The following is a 14483-nucleotide window of genomic DNA, read 5'->3' on the forward strand; positions in this document are numbered from 1 at the left end:
CCTTCTGGTAGGGATGAAGCTGAGAGAATTTGTTCTGTTCTGCAGCAGGCTGCCTTATGTTAGCTCTGGGCCTAGTGTTTACCTGACTTTCTCTTACCCTCTGGGCGTAGGCCTCATCCCCAGGATAAAAGGAGCCTGCAGCAGTCAGTCATCAGTCCCTGAGAAGCCTGCTTGCTTGCTCTTGGCTTTAAGGTTTGGCGTTTTATGCCTGGAATTTACCACTTTACCACACTGTCAAAAAATCAAAGGTTGCTAATAAATAGATTCTGAGTTGAACAAAGTCAAACTTTGACTCATGAGGGACATGTGCCGATGCTATTTTCTAATATTAAACCTTTATTGGATCTCACAAAAATTAAAAATCACACCAGTTTTCCTGCTTTGAGGATACTAAAGCTAGTATCCATAAGTGCTCTCTTGACATTGAATTGAAAAGTTTGTGTTATTTGCCCTCCGTATGTGTTCCAAGAAAATAGTCACAACTTTCACCCGGTTCTTGCCAAGGACGCACCCAGCAGACACAGATTTCCTCCATGAAGTAAGGAGGATAATTGGGTCAAGAGGTTTTTTTTCTTTGCTTTTTCAATATATACTATTTTCTGTAGTTATTTCACACTGATATGTGTTCATATTTTGGGGGAATATTATTTAATGTGTTCAATTAATATAACCAAAAAACTACAGTCAATGTAATCTGATATGTTCAGTATATAGGAAATTAACATTCAAAGTTTACTCACGAAGTCCATTTTATTAATATTTTATGTTAGCATTCAGAGTCATAGAGTTCACTGTTATTTATCCTTACACTAACAACATAAATCTAACTTAATATTGATATGACGACAGAGTTGTTTCTTGATTTGACAACATATGAATAAAGTATAGTTTTAAGGCTGAGATGTAACTCAGGGTGGAGTGCCTCCTTAGCATTTGCAAGCCCTGGGTTTGATCCCCAACATTGGAAAAAAGAATAAACAAAAAAGCCAGGAGAGTTTAAAACATGCAGTTTTATTCCTTGGGCCTACATTAAGAAAGTACAGATGATTATCTCTAATTTATATCAGAGCCATTTTCTCTGTGTTTATATTTTTCTTAACATATCTTTGGAAGGCACCTAAATAGCAATCTAATGTGGGATTCCCTTTTGAGTTTTAGTCTGGTTTTGCCTGAAGAATGTGGGAACCTCAGTGTCTGGCTGAGCTAGCATGGGCCATGGACCCTGCGTCCCCAAGAAGATAACTCTTCTGGGATGAGCATTTGGTGCTTGTCGCTTGCCACGGTGTGTCTTCATTCTGTGCCTTAAAACCCCCAGCAAGTCATCTGGCTGAGTTTTAACTTTAGTCGTATCATTTTGATTTCTGTAGTTAGATTATGGCCGTATGTGCATTAGCATGCCGTTGCTGTGACAAACTCCCCAGTTTATAGAAAGGTGTATTTGATGTATTTCATCTCTACAGGGAAATTGGTCTCTGAAGAGATTTAAGATGGACCGGCAGGGCGTGACCCAGGTGCTGTCTCGCCTGTCGTACATCTCCGCACTCGGCATGATGACAAGAATCTCTTCCCAGTTTGAAAAGACAAGAAAAGTGAGCGGCCCTCGCTCTCTGCAGCCGTCTCAATGGGGAATGCTCTGTCCCTCCGACACACCTGAAGGAGAGGTGAGTACCATGAGCCTCTCTGTGGGCTCACAGGTATGAGGTCATACCTGTTGGGGTGGAGGTCTGGGGTTCCTTTCTTTCTTTTTATGAACTGCTTATTTGTGAGGAAATACTGATCCAGCCTGTCAAGGCTACAGCGTTGTTTGGAAGCCAACCGGCTTTGGTTCCATGTCAGTGCTGTCAGCAAAGCAAAGGTTTCACTTTATTGGCCTTTAATTCAACATAGCAAACACCCTTGATAGAGTCTTTAAGGGGCTCTCGGACTTCCTCTGAAACCTCATAAACCAGGCCTCCATTATCTCCACTGATCTCAGCATCCTTGCCTTCCACGCCTCCACAGAACAGCAAATCTGAGCAGTCAATAGCTTCCCACCCCAAAGTCCAAATGCTGCCGTAACCCTCCAGACGCACCAGTCAGAGGGTTTCTGTTGCTGTGGTAAATGCCATGACTCTAAGCAGCTTAGGAAGAAAAAGCTTATTTAGCTTACACTTCCAGGTCTCACTCCATCCCTGGGAAGTCAGGGTGGGAACCTGAAAGTAGGACTTGAAGCAGCCGCCATGGAGGAATGCTGCTTCCTGCCTTGCTCCTCCAGGCCTGCTTTCTCACACATCCCAGGGTCAGCAGCCTCGGTGGGTGGGGCCCTCCCACATGGATTAGTAATTAAGAAATCTACCACAGACCTGCCGACAAGCCGGTGCTATGGAGGCATTTTTTTTCAACTGTGGTTCTCAGATAACTCTAGCTTGCGTTGACAATGAACTAGCCAGGACAGTGTCCTTTCTTGTTGTTTGAGGATAAATTCCTCAGGTTAAAGAGTATATACATTTTAAAGGTGAGGTTTGTTTGAGGTTTTGTTTGTGTGTGTGTGTGTGTGTGTGTGTGTGTGTGTGTGTGTGTGAGAGAGAGAGAGAGAGAGAGAGAGAGAGAGAGAGAGAGAGAGAGAGAGAGAATTTCACGTGTCCCTTTCAAGGCTACACTCTCATGTTGCCAACAACAAGGTGGTGAACATTTTCAGATGTAAGCTATATGTCATAGCCTACTGTTTATTCTTAGAAGTGACTGTCGGTTTTTGTAGGCCTGTGGTTTGGTTAAGAACTTGGCCCTCATGACACATATTACAACTGACATGGAAGACGGACCCATTATTAAGTTAGCTGGGAACTTGGGAGTAGAAGATGTGAATTTATTATGTGGAGAAGAGCTCTCTTACCCAAATGTGTTTCTTGTCTTCCTGAATGGTAAGTATGCTACAGAGATGTGTTCATCCTAAGCCAGTGTTTCTCAACCTGTGGGTCATATATCAGCCATCCTGCATGTCAGATACTCACATTACAGTTTATAACAGTAGCAAAATTACAGTTATGAAGTGACAACAAAACTCATTTTATAGTTGGGAGTCACCATAACATGAGGGTCTGCATTAAAGGGTTGCAGCATTAGGAAGACTGAGAACCGCAGTCCAAATCTTTTTTTTTTTTATGTAAAGCATAAACGTACTTTAATTCTGGCCCTAGATAGACCTTGATTTAATTTTTATTTGTTTTTATTGAAAATAAATACTTTTTATTCAAAATATTCTGGTTATGGGTTCCCTCCCCTTCCTTGTCTCCTCCAAGGTCCCTCCATCTTCTTGCCTTACAAGTCTGTGACTTCTTTTTTATCTGTTTAGAAAACAAAATAGGCAAAACAAAACGAAACAAAAGCCCAAACTAGAATAATGCAAAAACAAAGAAGGAACAGAAGAAACAGTACACAGGCGTATATGTGTATATGTATGTGTGTGTGTGCACATGCACACACACACACCATCAAAACCCATTAAAAGCAAAAGACGAGTATGGTAAGAAAAAAATACCACTGAGTTCTTTTTATCTTGATATCTGCTGCCAGGCATGGGGGCCACCCTTAAAGTGGTTAGTATACCCAGAGAGGCTCCCCTGGAGAAAGTAATTTTTCTTTATGGGTAGTTGTCAACTGCAGAGAGCTTCCAAGGGTCCAAGCCAGAAGGGGTCTCAGGGCTGAGAGGGAGAGTAGATACAAGGTTGCATCCCTGACCAGGAAGCTATCTCCAGCAGACCTTGGTGTAAAGGAGGAAAAGTGATAACAGAAACAGCTTGTCTTTTGGCTGTGGTACACAAGTATCCTCGTTTTATTGGTTTCAATGCTTTGAAGAGACAACCTGAACACAGCAACTCTAATAAAGGAAAACAGTAATCTGGGCTGGCTTACAGTTTCAGAGCTCAGTCCATTCTCATTGCTGGAGGCTTGGCAGGGTCCAGGCAGACATGATGCTGTAGGAGCTGAGAACTCTGGTCCTTGATCTGAAGACAGCCAAGAGGAAACTGTCTTCTGCAGGCAGCTAGGAGGAGGCTCTGTCACACTGCCCAGACTTGAGCACACATAAAGTTAAGATCTCAAAGCTCCACCTCACAGTAACACACTTCCCCCAACACGACCACCCCACCACCCCATGGTCCAAACGTATTCAAACCACCACGCCAAGTCTCTGAGGACACAGACCACCACCAAGGTCCATTTGCTGCTTTCTGTCTATTTGCAGAAAATGTCCATAGTCAGACAAGCGCTGTGTAGTTGTTAGTGGCTAGTTAAATATGCACACAGTTCTGCAGAAACGATCAGATGAACTCACTTCATACTGTCGAGCCTTTCAGTCACTGACAGCTCAGCAGCTATGGCAAAGGAGATGCTCTACTTGGGTTCGTGTCTGTTTCTTCCTTCATGTGTACTCTGCTCTCTTCAGAACCCCCAGAGGCTGGCGGCAGTGTGCTCTCCCTTCTCCTTTTAACTTGGTAGCTGTGTCCTGTCCGATGTGTTCATCTCCGGCCATCCCTTTCCCTCTTCAGAGAGTTCTATCCCTCTCTAGAATAAAGACTGGAGAGGAAGGGTCAGGACCTCAGCAAAGCAGTCGGCTCTCTGCCTCCTCAGTGTTCCCCAAGGGATTGACGGGGGACTGGCTCATAGTCTGCATGCCGTCCTGTCCCTCTCTGAATCCCGGTGGTAACCTTGGAAGGTAAAACCTGGCATCTTGGTTTTACGGCAGGTCCGAGGCAGAGGTCTCAGCACTCTCCCTCTATACAGCACCTATAGAATTAATAGGCCAGGCTTCACACCTGACTGTTCTGGTGTGAGGCTCATGTCCCCGTCACCATGCCGACGGCTGAGGACAGTCAAGGGAACCCTTGATGAACTCCTCAGTCAGTGTCCAGTGTAATGGCCAAAGGCTTTAAAGCCCTCAGACTACCTTTGAGGATATTCTTGTGCTGCTTCCTAGAGCCCATGGATGAGTTCTGGTATTAATAACTTTTTTTGAATGACTGCTCTCTTCTCAGTGTTATTATTGGATAGATAACTTAAGGCGGATTGTTTTCTGCATCTGACTCACCTATTTCCTCTCTCTGTTAGGTAACATCCTAGGTGTCATCCGAGACCATAAAAAGCTCGTCAGCACATTCCGGCTGATGCGAAGAGCAGGATATATCAATGAATTCGTTTCCATCTCCACAAACCTTACGGATCGCTGTGTTTACATTTCCTCTGATGGCGGGCGCCTGTGCAGGTGTGTTGCTGCAGAGACCTGGACACTCTTTACGTGCACTTTGGAAAAAATGGCCTTGTCTCTAGTTTTCAAGCTTGCTTTAGGCTCTTTTTTATTGTGAAGATAAATTTAATTCAGTTATCCCACAATTTAGAGAAAAATGGGAGGTTCGAAAACCAATGGGAGATATCTTCTGTTCTCAGAGAGTTCAGTCTGCCAGGAGAGGCAGAGACCATGACAAGTGACAGTGGCTGTGCTGGGAATGGATGCAGTTGCTGTCTGGTACTGGGTATGCTACGAGTGTGAGACCATCATCTGAGTTGTCTTCATTTTCTTTTTCTTTCTTTCTTTTTTTTAAATCTTTTTTTGTTTAGTTTTTGTTTTTGTTTTTTGGATTTGGTTTTTTTCGAGACAGGGTTTCTCTGTGTAGCCCTGGCTGTCCTGGAACTCACTCTGTAGACCAGGCTGGCCTCGAACTCAGAAATCCGCCTGCCTCTGCCTCCCAGAGTGCTGGGATTACAGGCGTGCGCCACCACCGCCTGGCGTTGTCTTCATTTTCATGAGGAACTCAGCAGTCTGTGAGGCTGAGCCGCATGCCCAGAGCTAGAACACAGTAGAGTTGGGCTTTTCCTGGTGGTCTTTAAATTTCTCACTCGACTCCACAGATCATGTCACTCAACTCCACCGATCACGTCTTTCTGTATTCTGCCTAGCTTTAAAGTCTTGGCATCCTGACCCTCTGGTTCCTACAGTCCTTCCTCCCGCTCTTCCATAGGATTCTCCGAGCTCTGCCTGGTGTTTGGCTGTGGGTCTTTGCACCTCTTTCCATCCAGAGAGATTTGCTGGATGAAATCTCTCTGATGCCTGGTCCAACCTGACACCCGTGCCACAAGAGGGAGCTTACCACTGGCACTGCCTCGAGGACCAGAGGCTGGGTAGTTCAGAGACGTGGGATAGATCCACACAGGCCTGGCAGTTCATAAATTAATAAATAAATAAATAAATACGTAAGTAAATAAATAAATGAGAGAGAGAGACAGAGAGAGAAGAAATAGAAGAAAGAAGGAAGGAAGAAGGAAGGAAGGAAGGAAGAGAGAGAGAAAGAAAGAAAGAAAGAAAGAAAGAAAGAAAGAAAGAAAGAAAGAAATCAATGAAACCATCCCTAATAATATTATTCTGTTATAGTCATAGACAGAAGCCTAGGAAACTCAGCCTGCTGGCAAATTCTTAATACTTCTAGTAAAGTAATTTTTTTCTTAACTTGATTAGAATTTGTTTCTCTTACGATTCCTGAAAATAAGCTACCAACACTTGAGTCCCCGCTGGCCACTTAGTGACTGTGTGAGTCTGAGCATTCCTAAGTGGTGTCGCCTCCCTAGGACTCTGCTAAAAAATAACAAGTAGGCTGTGGTACGTGCTTATGTAGAGCTGCTTCAGCAAATAGCCCAGGCCAGGTGTGGTGGCCTTCATCCTAGCATTATCAGGCAGAGGCAAGTGGTGGCCTGTGAATTACTGGTCTCTGGTGAGATCCTGTCTTAGTAGAGGAAGGACGTGGGGGTGAGCCATCCTGGCCTTCTAGGGGCAGGAGTAGTGCTGGCATGCTGTAAGCTGTTCCTGTTCAGAATGGTTTCATTTAACTTTATCCATATAATAAAACATGTTCTTTAAAAAGTTAGTTGGTTTTTTAGAAATAGATTTATAATAGCAGACCAGAGAGCTGCCCAGAATGGTATTTATTGCACAAAGCGGCCCCGCAGGTTCCTGCTCTTGATTGGGACCTTAATGTCCATGTAAGCTTGGGAGCCGTCTGAGCTCCAGAGGGCTGGTCCTGTTGACTTCCTGAAGCTCTCTCAGCTCCTGTCAGCAGCTCACGTCCCTTTCCTGAGTGTTTAGCTCCTCAAAGTGCTCGTTCGTCTTCATGTCGTTCTTTGGGCTTCAGGATAGATACACACGTGTGTGCTGTCTCCTTGCTCCCCTCCGTCGGAGCTGCGTATACAAACAGCAGCAGCCCTTGACGTTCCCCTGCTGCGCACCATCCTTTCTGTGGCAAAGCCCTCAGCGGCAAGTCCTCACTGACAGTTACAGGTTACTCTGCCAGGGTACTCCCTCCTCCTCAGCCCATCAGCATTACAAGTCACCAGTGAGGAGAGGAAGCTGCGTTCTGTTCTCTATGAACATACAGCGGAAGCCACCTGTCAGTCTGTCTCCGTGATGTTAGTGACGTATGAAACCACCCCAAGCACCTCCTTTCCACTAACTCGCAAAATAGATGCTGTCACTGTCCTCTGTGACCGGGCTTCGCCTGCCTGCTCCATAGCTATTACAGCAGGTCTCCTGTGAGTGGCATACGTGCCGGGGTCCCCAGTGCATGTCTAAAGCTGCCAATAGTGCTCTGTCTTGAATGTACCATTCTTTTAATCAGAAAATTGAGACTGCTACTAAGTGACTGGCGGGCAGGCATCCTGTCAGTGCTGTGTAGTGTGGATACACTGAAGAAAAAGGGGATCCCCTTCACAGGTAGAACGGAGTAGTGTGGAGTAGGGTTTCACCACCCGCCCAGGTGCGTACTTGATTTAAAACCGTTTAGACCACAGTTGGCCCCAAGGAACAGAAATCAGCAAAGTGCCAAAACCCTGAAGCATGGGTGAAGGGAACCTGCTCGGAAGCACGTCTTCCCAGTAGGCAAGGAAGAGAAGCTGCTGGGTCATAGTTTACACAGTTGGCAAAATATGGCATGAAGGTTTTGTACCCTGTGTAGACTCTACTGACTGTCATCTTTGTGTTGCTTTTTTATTTAAATCCAAATGATTCTTAGGGTAATTGGAGGAATTTCTGTGTAGTATATACATATTCACATCAATATAGGATTCTGTGTGTGTCAGCCTGGTGGCCAGAGAAAAACCCTACATGTTCCTACAGAAAAAAATACTCTGTGTCATCAAAAAACCAGAGCAACTGTATGTCTGCCCTGTGTGTCTCGTGCCGGCCGGGGTGGTAGATAGATCTGGCTGGCTCCGTTCTCCCATGAGTTACTCTCGTCCCTTTCCAGGCCTTACATAATTGTCAAGAAACAGAAGCCAGCAGTCACCAATAAGCATATGGAGGAGTTGGCTCAAGGCTACAGGTACGGGACAGAAGGGGAAGTGCTCATTCTTTGACTCCGAGCTTGCATGCTTTAGGCAGCCATAGCAGTCTTTGACACGTGTGGCTAGGAAAGTGCATTTTAATCTCCAGTCCCTTCATTCCTCCCTACCAAGCTTTCCAGCAGCCAGTTGTAAGCCATTGCCCTGCCGGCGCCTGCACACAATGAAGTACTCACCAAGTCTAGTCGTGAGGCTATAGAGCCTTGGTGTAATTACTGTACACTAGATGCCCCCACCAAGAAAAGCCTGTAGACTATTGTTAACGTGCACTGCATCCCTGGTTCCACAGTTTCTAAAGTCAGTATTTTTAGAAGTGGGACCCAGACTGGCAAAAATCACCCTTTAGTGCTTTATCTTAGCCACTTGTGAGCCACGAGCAGTGTGTTCAGACTGAAGATGTGCATTGATGCTCTCTGGGAGAGGATGGGATCTGGGGAATAACTGAAAACCGGGCTTCTCCGTTGTCTATGCAGTACTGCAGTCAGCTTGCCTCCCTGTCTCGTTTACCAATATTTTTCCAGGAATTTTGAAGATTTCTTACATGAGAGTCTAGTTGAATACTTAGATGTGAATGAGGAAAATGACTGTAACATCGCTCTCTACGAACACACAATTAATAAGTAAGTAACAGTCAGAACAATCACAACCAAGGTCCATTTGTCCATGTACTTTAGTGCTGTCTCTCTCACTGTCTCGTTCAGACCTTCTGTGGGGGGGATGTTCTGTAAGAAAGTACCCCTGCGATTTGTCCCAGTGAAGTGCCCCCAAATCACCAGTGAGTCATCTTTAGATTTAATCACCCCTTCAGCCGTGTGACGCTCAGTGTACACATTCAGAAGGGTCTCTGATTTTTAGTCCCCGGTACATTTACAATGTACTGTAAACATTGAGCTAGAGTCAGGATGCATACAGTGTGTTTGTCTCTCCGAGATAGAAGTTTGTCTGTGGACATCTGAAATCTCATTGTTAGAGGAGGAATTCACACACCGTATGGCATAAAAATATCTCTGCACATATGTGCAGTGTAAACTCTGGATGCCAATGTGTTCATAATATTTCTTGTACCACAGTGGTACTTGAGAAGCATCTGGGTTCCGTTTGGGAGACATTAGAGGACATCTGCACAGCTTGCTCTGTGGCGCATGTCATTAATGTCCCACTTGCCCGAAACTGGAACTTTTGCAGATATGTTTTTAAAAGGGAGTTTAATAGTCATACTTGATAACTATTTATATCTTCAATCCCAAGCAAGTAAATTTTTTCTTTCTGCTACCAAATGAAATATATATTCGTATTATGATTTAATAATTTTTTTTAGCCAGAATTTTTATCCCTTCAGATGGTGAGCTTTTCAAACTACTTTTATATTCCACATTTCAAGAACTATTTTAACAGTTCTTGAACTTTTTTTTAGGGTCTCATTATGTAGCCCTTAATGATCTGGGACTTAATGTGTAGCCCAGGCTGGCCTGTTTCTCCTTCTGACCTGCTCTGTGGTATCACGTTGTTGGGAGCCTCTGAATAACTGCTTTAAAAACAAACGCCCATATTTCTTCTCCCCACTTTATTGCTAGTACTTACTTCCATAGAATAAAAAATCTAGGTTTTACTGACATACTTGCATACTGTGTATCTTCTTGCAGTAGGGCATTATGAAGCAGAGGTTTTCCCAGTCACCAAGATCCTGTATTGATCAAATTCATTTTATTTTAAAATATGATAATTCAAGTATTTTATTCATGGGATGTGTTTTTAAATGTAGATGTCCATAAAATTAAAAAGTGAACTTAAGCTGGGGATGTCACCCAGTCAGTAGAGTGCTTGCCTGTCATGCACAAAGTGCCCCATAAACCCAGCTTCAAATAAAGCCAGATACAATATCAGGGGTGGCAGCCCAAGCCTGTAATCGAGCACTCAGGAGGCAGAGGTAGGCCGAGCTCTGAATTTGAAGTGATCCTATCAACATAGTGAGTTCTAAGATAGCCAGAGCTACAAAGTAAAATCCTGTCTTAATAAAATAAAATAAAACCTGGTTTAGTACTGCGCTTCTGTAGTCCTATGACTCAAGACACGGAGGCAGTAGGATCAGGAATTGAAGGGCATCCTTAGCCCTGTAATGACTTCCACCCTGTCCAGTGCTCTGAGACCCTGCCGCAGTGAAGAGCCTGAGTCTGCATTCTTTCCCATCCCCCAACCCCACAGGCCACAGCACCCTATTTTAGCTGCTTACAGCAAGCTTTCTAATTACTACACAGGAACATCTATGGTCCTACAAGGTGTGTGATCAGGACCCTAGGAACGTGTTTACACTTTTTAATCGACTGTCCTGTGAACACCTTCTTGCTGGTGTTGACACATTATTCGCCTACATATATAGTTTATTTAACCTGTTCCCTGCTGGAATTTAGTGGTTTTGTTCCAATATCAAGTAAATCTACATGTGTCACATACAGTGAAATCCCTCAGTTCCTATTCGGGGATAAATACACAGTGGTTGTGATCCTAAAGGAAATTATTTTTCTTTTTCATAAAACTAAAACTTAGAGTGTTTAGATATTCACTATTTATGAACAAATATTTAGTCCTTAAAACCATCACTGTTCTGTGACGAAAGAGAAGTGCTGTGCTTCACCTGGCTATAACACGTGCGTGCTCAATAGGCTGGTCTCTGGTCTCTGATCCACACCCCCGGCCGAACTGAAAGACCTATGCTGATGCTTCTTAAACTAACAGTCCCGTCTAGATCCTTTCCCAGCCTGCAGACTAGGGATCAGTTCTGCCTGGCCCTGGAAAGCACTGCCCTTCCAGCTTACAGAGACACGCACACCCCACACCATATCTCCATTCAGCACAGCCTCCGGCTTGTTAGAGAAACAGATGAGGAAGCAGGAGATCTTTTTCCAGGTCCTATAACTAACTTCCACTGTGGGTAGGACCCGCTTTCCTACATCCTGAGTTAGGAACACAGGATCACTGCATAGTGTTTATACTAAAGGTGACCTGTGCTCCTTTGAGTTAAAGCCCTTACAGTCTCTGGCTGCTCTTTCCTAAAACCGTCTGAGCTCCATCCTGAATTTTCTGCAGAAATGCATTATGGAGTAACTAAGGTTCTGACAACCACTACTCAGATATCTATGGCAAGCCTGTCCCATAGGAATATATATAGTGCTAGGCACTGATACATGCGAATCTGACTTAGTGCTGTAATTAGTGAGTAATGAATTAGTATTTAAGGGGAAGGGATACTCAAGATTGAATCTCGGGCACCATACATGCTTTACCACCTAAGTATAACCTCAGCCTTTAAATATTTTTATTATGCTACTGTGTCCAGAATATTATATCATCATGTAATGAATATTTTTTAAGTGAGATTTTTACATTTTTCCCATTTCAGGTCTTTTAAATCATATATATATATTTAATAGCTAAATTTCATTAGAAATATTAAATCTGATAGAGCTTTTACAGTTGAATAGGTAGATTCACAAATTTAAGTTGTCTGAAATAAAATGCCAGTTTAGAATTTAAAAAGCTGAGTTCTTTACATTTAAACTTGAGTTTTAAATTTTAAATCCCTTAAAATTGGGTAAAATCTAAAGCTCATCTCCTGTTTGAGCCTACTGTTTGAACTCCTCGGTGGCCATGATCAGCTAGTGACTGTGGTCTGCATAGGTTTGTAACTACTCATCTTCAGAGAGAGTTGTTCCTTTCTCCACACGTGATGCAGACTTCTCAGTGACAGGCAGACTGCTTGCCTGTGTGGAAGTTACTGAGACCATACTTCTGTTTGTTACGTCATTGGGAGTATATATGATGATAATCCTTTGTTTCTGTATGAACACTTCTATGCTGTCTCCTTTCTCTCTCATTTCTATCACTGATAAGAATTTTTATCACAAAACAGTTCAAACTCTCTCATGCTTTATTTCAGCATGTTTTTGTCTTACCAGTTTCCCTAGCAACAAAGCGTATTATAAATCCAAAGGGGAAGCAGGAAATAGTATCTGTACGCTTGGATGCTGACTTAGTGCTTGCTGTCTGAACTGCTTAAATCCTCGTTAACTTTCCAGAGACACCACCCACTTGGAGATCGAACCCTTCACTCTGCTCGGGGTCTGCGCTGGCCTGATCCCATACCCTCATCACAACCAGTCCCCACGGAACACCTACCAGTGTGCCATGGGCAAGCAAGCCATGGGTAAGAGTGCCCTGTTAAACCTGCTTCGAAACTGCCCGGAGAAAGACTTTAATCTTTATTCTCACTACTGTGTGTCTGGGCAGTTCAGTGCTCGTGACGCCTGGGACTGGGGGTGGGGTTGCTAAGCTCAAAAGAACCGAAAACTCACAGATCGCAACTGGTTTCTTTAGCCAACATAGTTGCACATAATAAATTTCCCGTAATTGTAAGAGTGACTACGAACATCAAAGCGCTGAGAAGTGTGAGCCAACCAGGAGACACGTGTGAAAGAGCAGAGCAACGGCAGGCGAAGGGGGAGCCGCTTAAGACAGCCAGGAGGTGTGCTGAGGGGCGTGTGCTCCTAGCTTGTCTGTGTGACAGTCGGGAACCTGTGTGCCTAAGTTGTCTGCCCGATACTCATGAACCTGTCCTGTCCTTACAGGCGCTCGTGTGTCTCCTAAAACCAGTTCCCAAGTCCATTTCTTTCCCCTTCCGTATCTCCATACATCTGAACATCATACATCCATCGGGCAAGACCTGGCAGTCAGGTGGGGGTGCGGGGGAAGGAGCCTGAAAACAGATGTCAGTCAGAGCTCTGCTGACTGGGCTTCAGTGCAGCGGGAGAGTCTGCCAGATTAGACCAGTAGCCAGGATCTGGGCAGAGGGAGGGGGACAGAGAGGGAGAGGAGAGGAGGGGAGAGGAGGGGAGGGGAGAGGAGGAGGGGGAACTGCACTAAGTCTCAAAAGGGAAGCAGCTTTCCTAGAGGAAATAGGAGCTAGCATCTCGCAGAGCCTGCTGGGTCTGTCTCTGAGGTAAGAAGGCGTAGCCGTGTGTACGTGGGGCCAGATGTGATGGAGGCAGCTGAGTCAGGACCCACTCCATAAACAAGTCTTACTTACAGACTTGTTGAAAGTTTGGTTCAAATCCTAGTGAACTTAATGAACCTCATTCCCCATGAGACATGTCATGTGTAATCTCAAGGGCTCCAGGAGCTGCATTCTCAAGCATTGTGAACAGTAGAGGGGACGGGTCTGTCCCTCTGCGCGCTGCAGCTGGCCACTAAGAAGTCCTGCTGCCTCACTCCAGGCAGGAAGTACAGATGTTTCTTCCTGAGCTTCCCGTGCGCTTTGACTGGCTGTGGAGACACAGAAAGCGTATTGTCCTGCCACGGTTTACCTGAATGGTGTAACGCCCCTGCGGTTGGGAATCGTTCCCAGTGGGAAAAGCTGACCAGTACCCGTCAATTTGGCTTGCTGTTCATCCTCAGCAGTGTGACACGGCCGGTGTCCTCCCTGGGCTCCTGACTAAGTAACAAGTTGAAATATATAGTGCTGAGCCCCATGTGCCGTGAAAGGGCTATCGCTTCCTTTGGGTTTACCAAACCATTTTGTTTGATGATGTGAATCCCCACTGAAACAATGCACCTTTTGTGTGCCGCCTTCAGCAGGTGGACAGGGCCAGTCACTGCATGACTAACACCACTCGTTTTGTTTGAAAATACAAACAGAAAGGAAGAAAAAATATTTTTATCACAACCCTTCCAATCCCCCCAAAATAAAAACCCAACCTTTATTTTTGTGGCCCCACGTCTGAAGCTGGTTGGGCTAGTTACCACACACAGTTAAGCAGGATCAGTGTGCACAGAAAGCCAATTCAGTGTCTGTAGAGTTCTTTTGTAGTCTTCTGTGTGAAGGTTTTTTCCTCGTTTTGTTGTGAGTGTCATTTGCAATTCATTGTCTGTGTTTTCTGAGGTTGGTGTATTCAGCTGCTCTGACCCTGGGTCCCGCACATTTAGCTCCCTGGATACAATCCTCTGACGTTACTGCTGACGCTGGCAAGACAAAAGCCACTGAATATCTTAAGTCATAAAAAAAAGCCTTTGTTACTGTTTGTTATTGTAAAGCACACCTGACTAGGAAAGGAAGCGGAGAGAGAGCAGTC

At 44.7% G+C, this 14483-nt stretch overlaps 1 protein-coding gene across 1 annotated transcript in view; it reads left to right on the forward strand.

Annotated features, from left to right (window-relative positions):
• Window positions 1-14483, forward strand: part of Polr3b (RNA polymerase III subunit B) — a 97674-nt gene that overhangs the window by 41809 nt on the left and 41382 nt on the right. Inside the window, exons 14-19 of the mRNA XM_052164780.1 lie at window positions 1461-1661; window positions 2738-2900; window positions 5086-5239; window positions 8268-8342; window positions 8883-8981; window positions 12435-12562. Of these exons, the coding sequence (XP_052020740.1) occupies window positions 1461-1661; window positions 2738-2900; window positions 5086-5239; window positions 8268-8342; window positions 8883-8981; window positions 12435-12562 (820 nt within the window). The remainder of the gene's footprint in view (window positions 1-1460; window positions 1662-2737; window positions 2901-5085; window positions 5240-8267; window positions 8343-8882; window positions 8982-12434; window positions 12563-14483) is intronic.

This window comes from Apodemus sylvaticus, chromosome 20, assembly GCF_947179515.1.
Source record: "Apodemus sylvaticus chromosome 20, mApoSyl1.1, whole genome shotgun sequence".
Taxonomy (NCBI): domain Eukaryota; kingdom Metazoa; phylum Chordata; class Mammalia; order Rodentia; family Muridae; genus Apodemus; species Apodemus sylvaticus.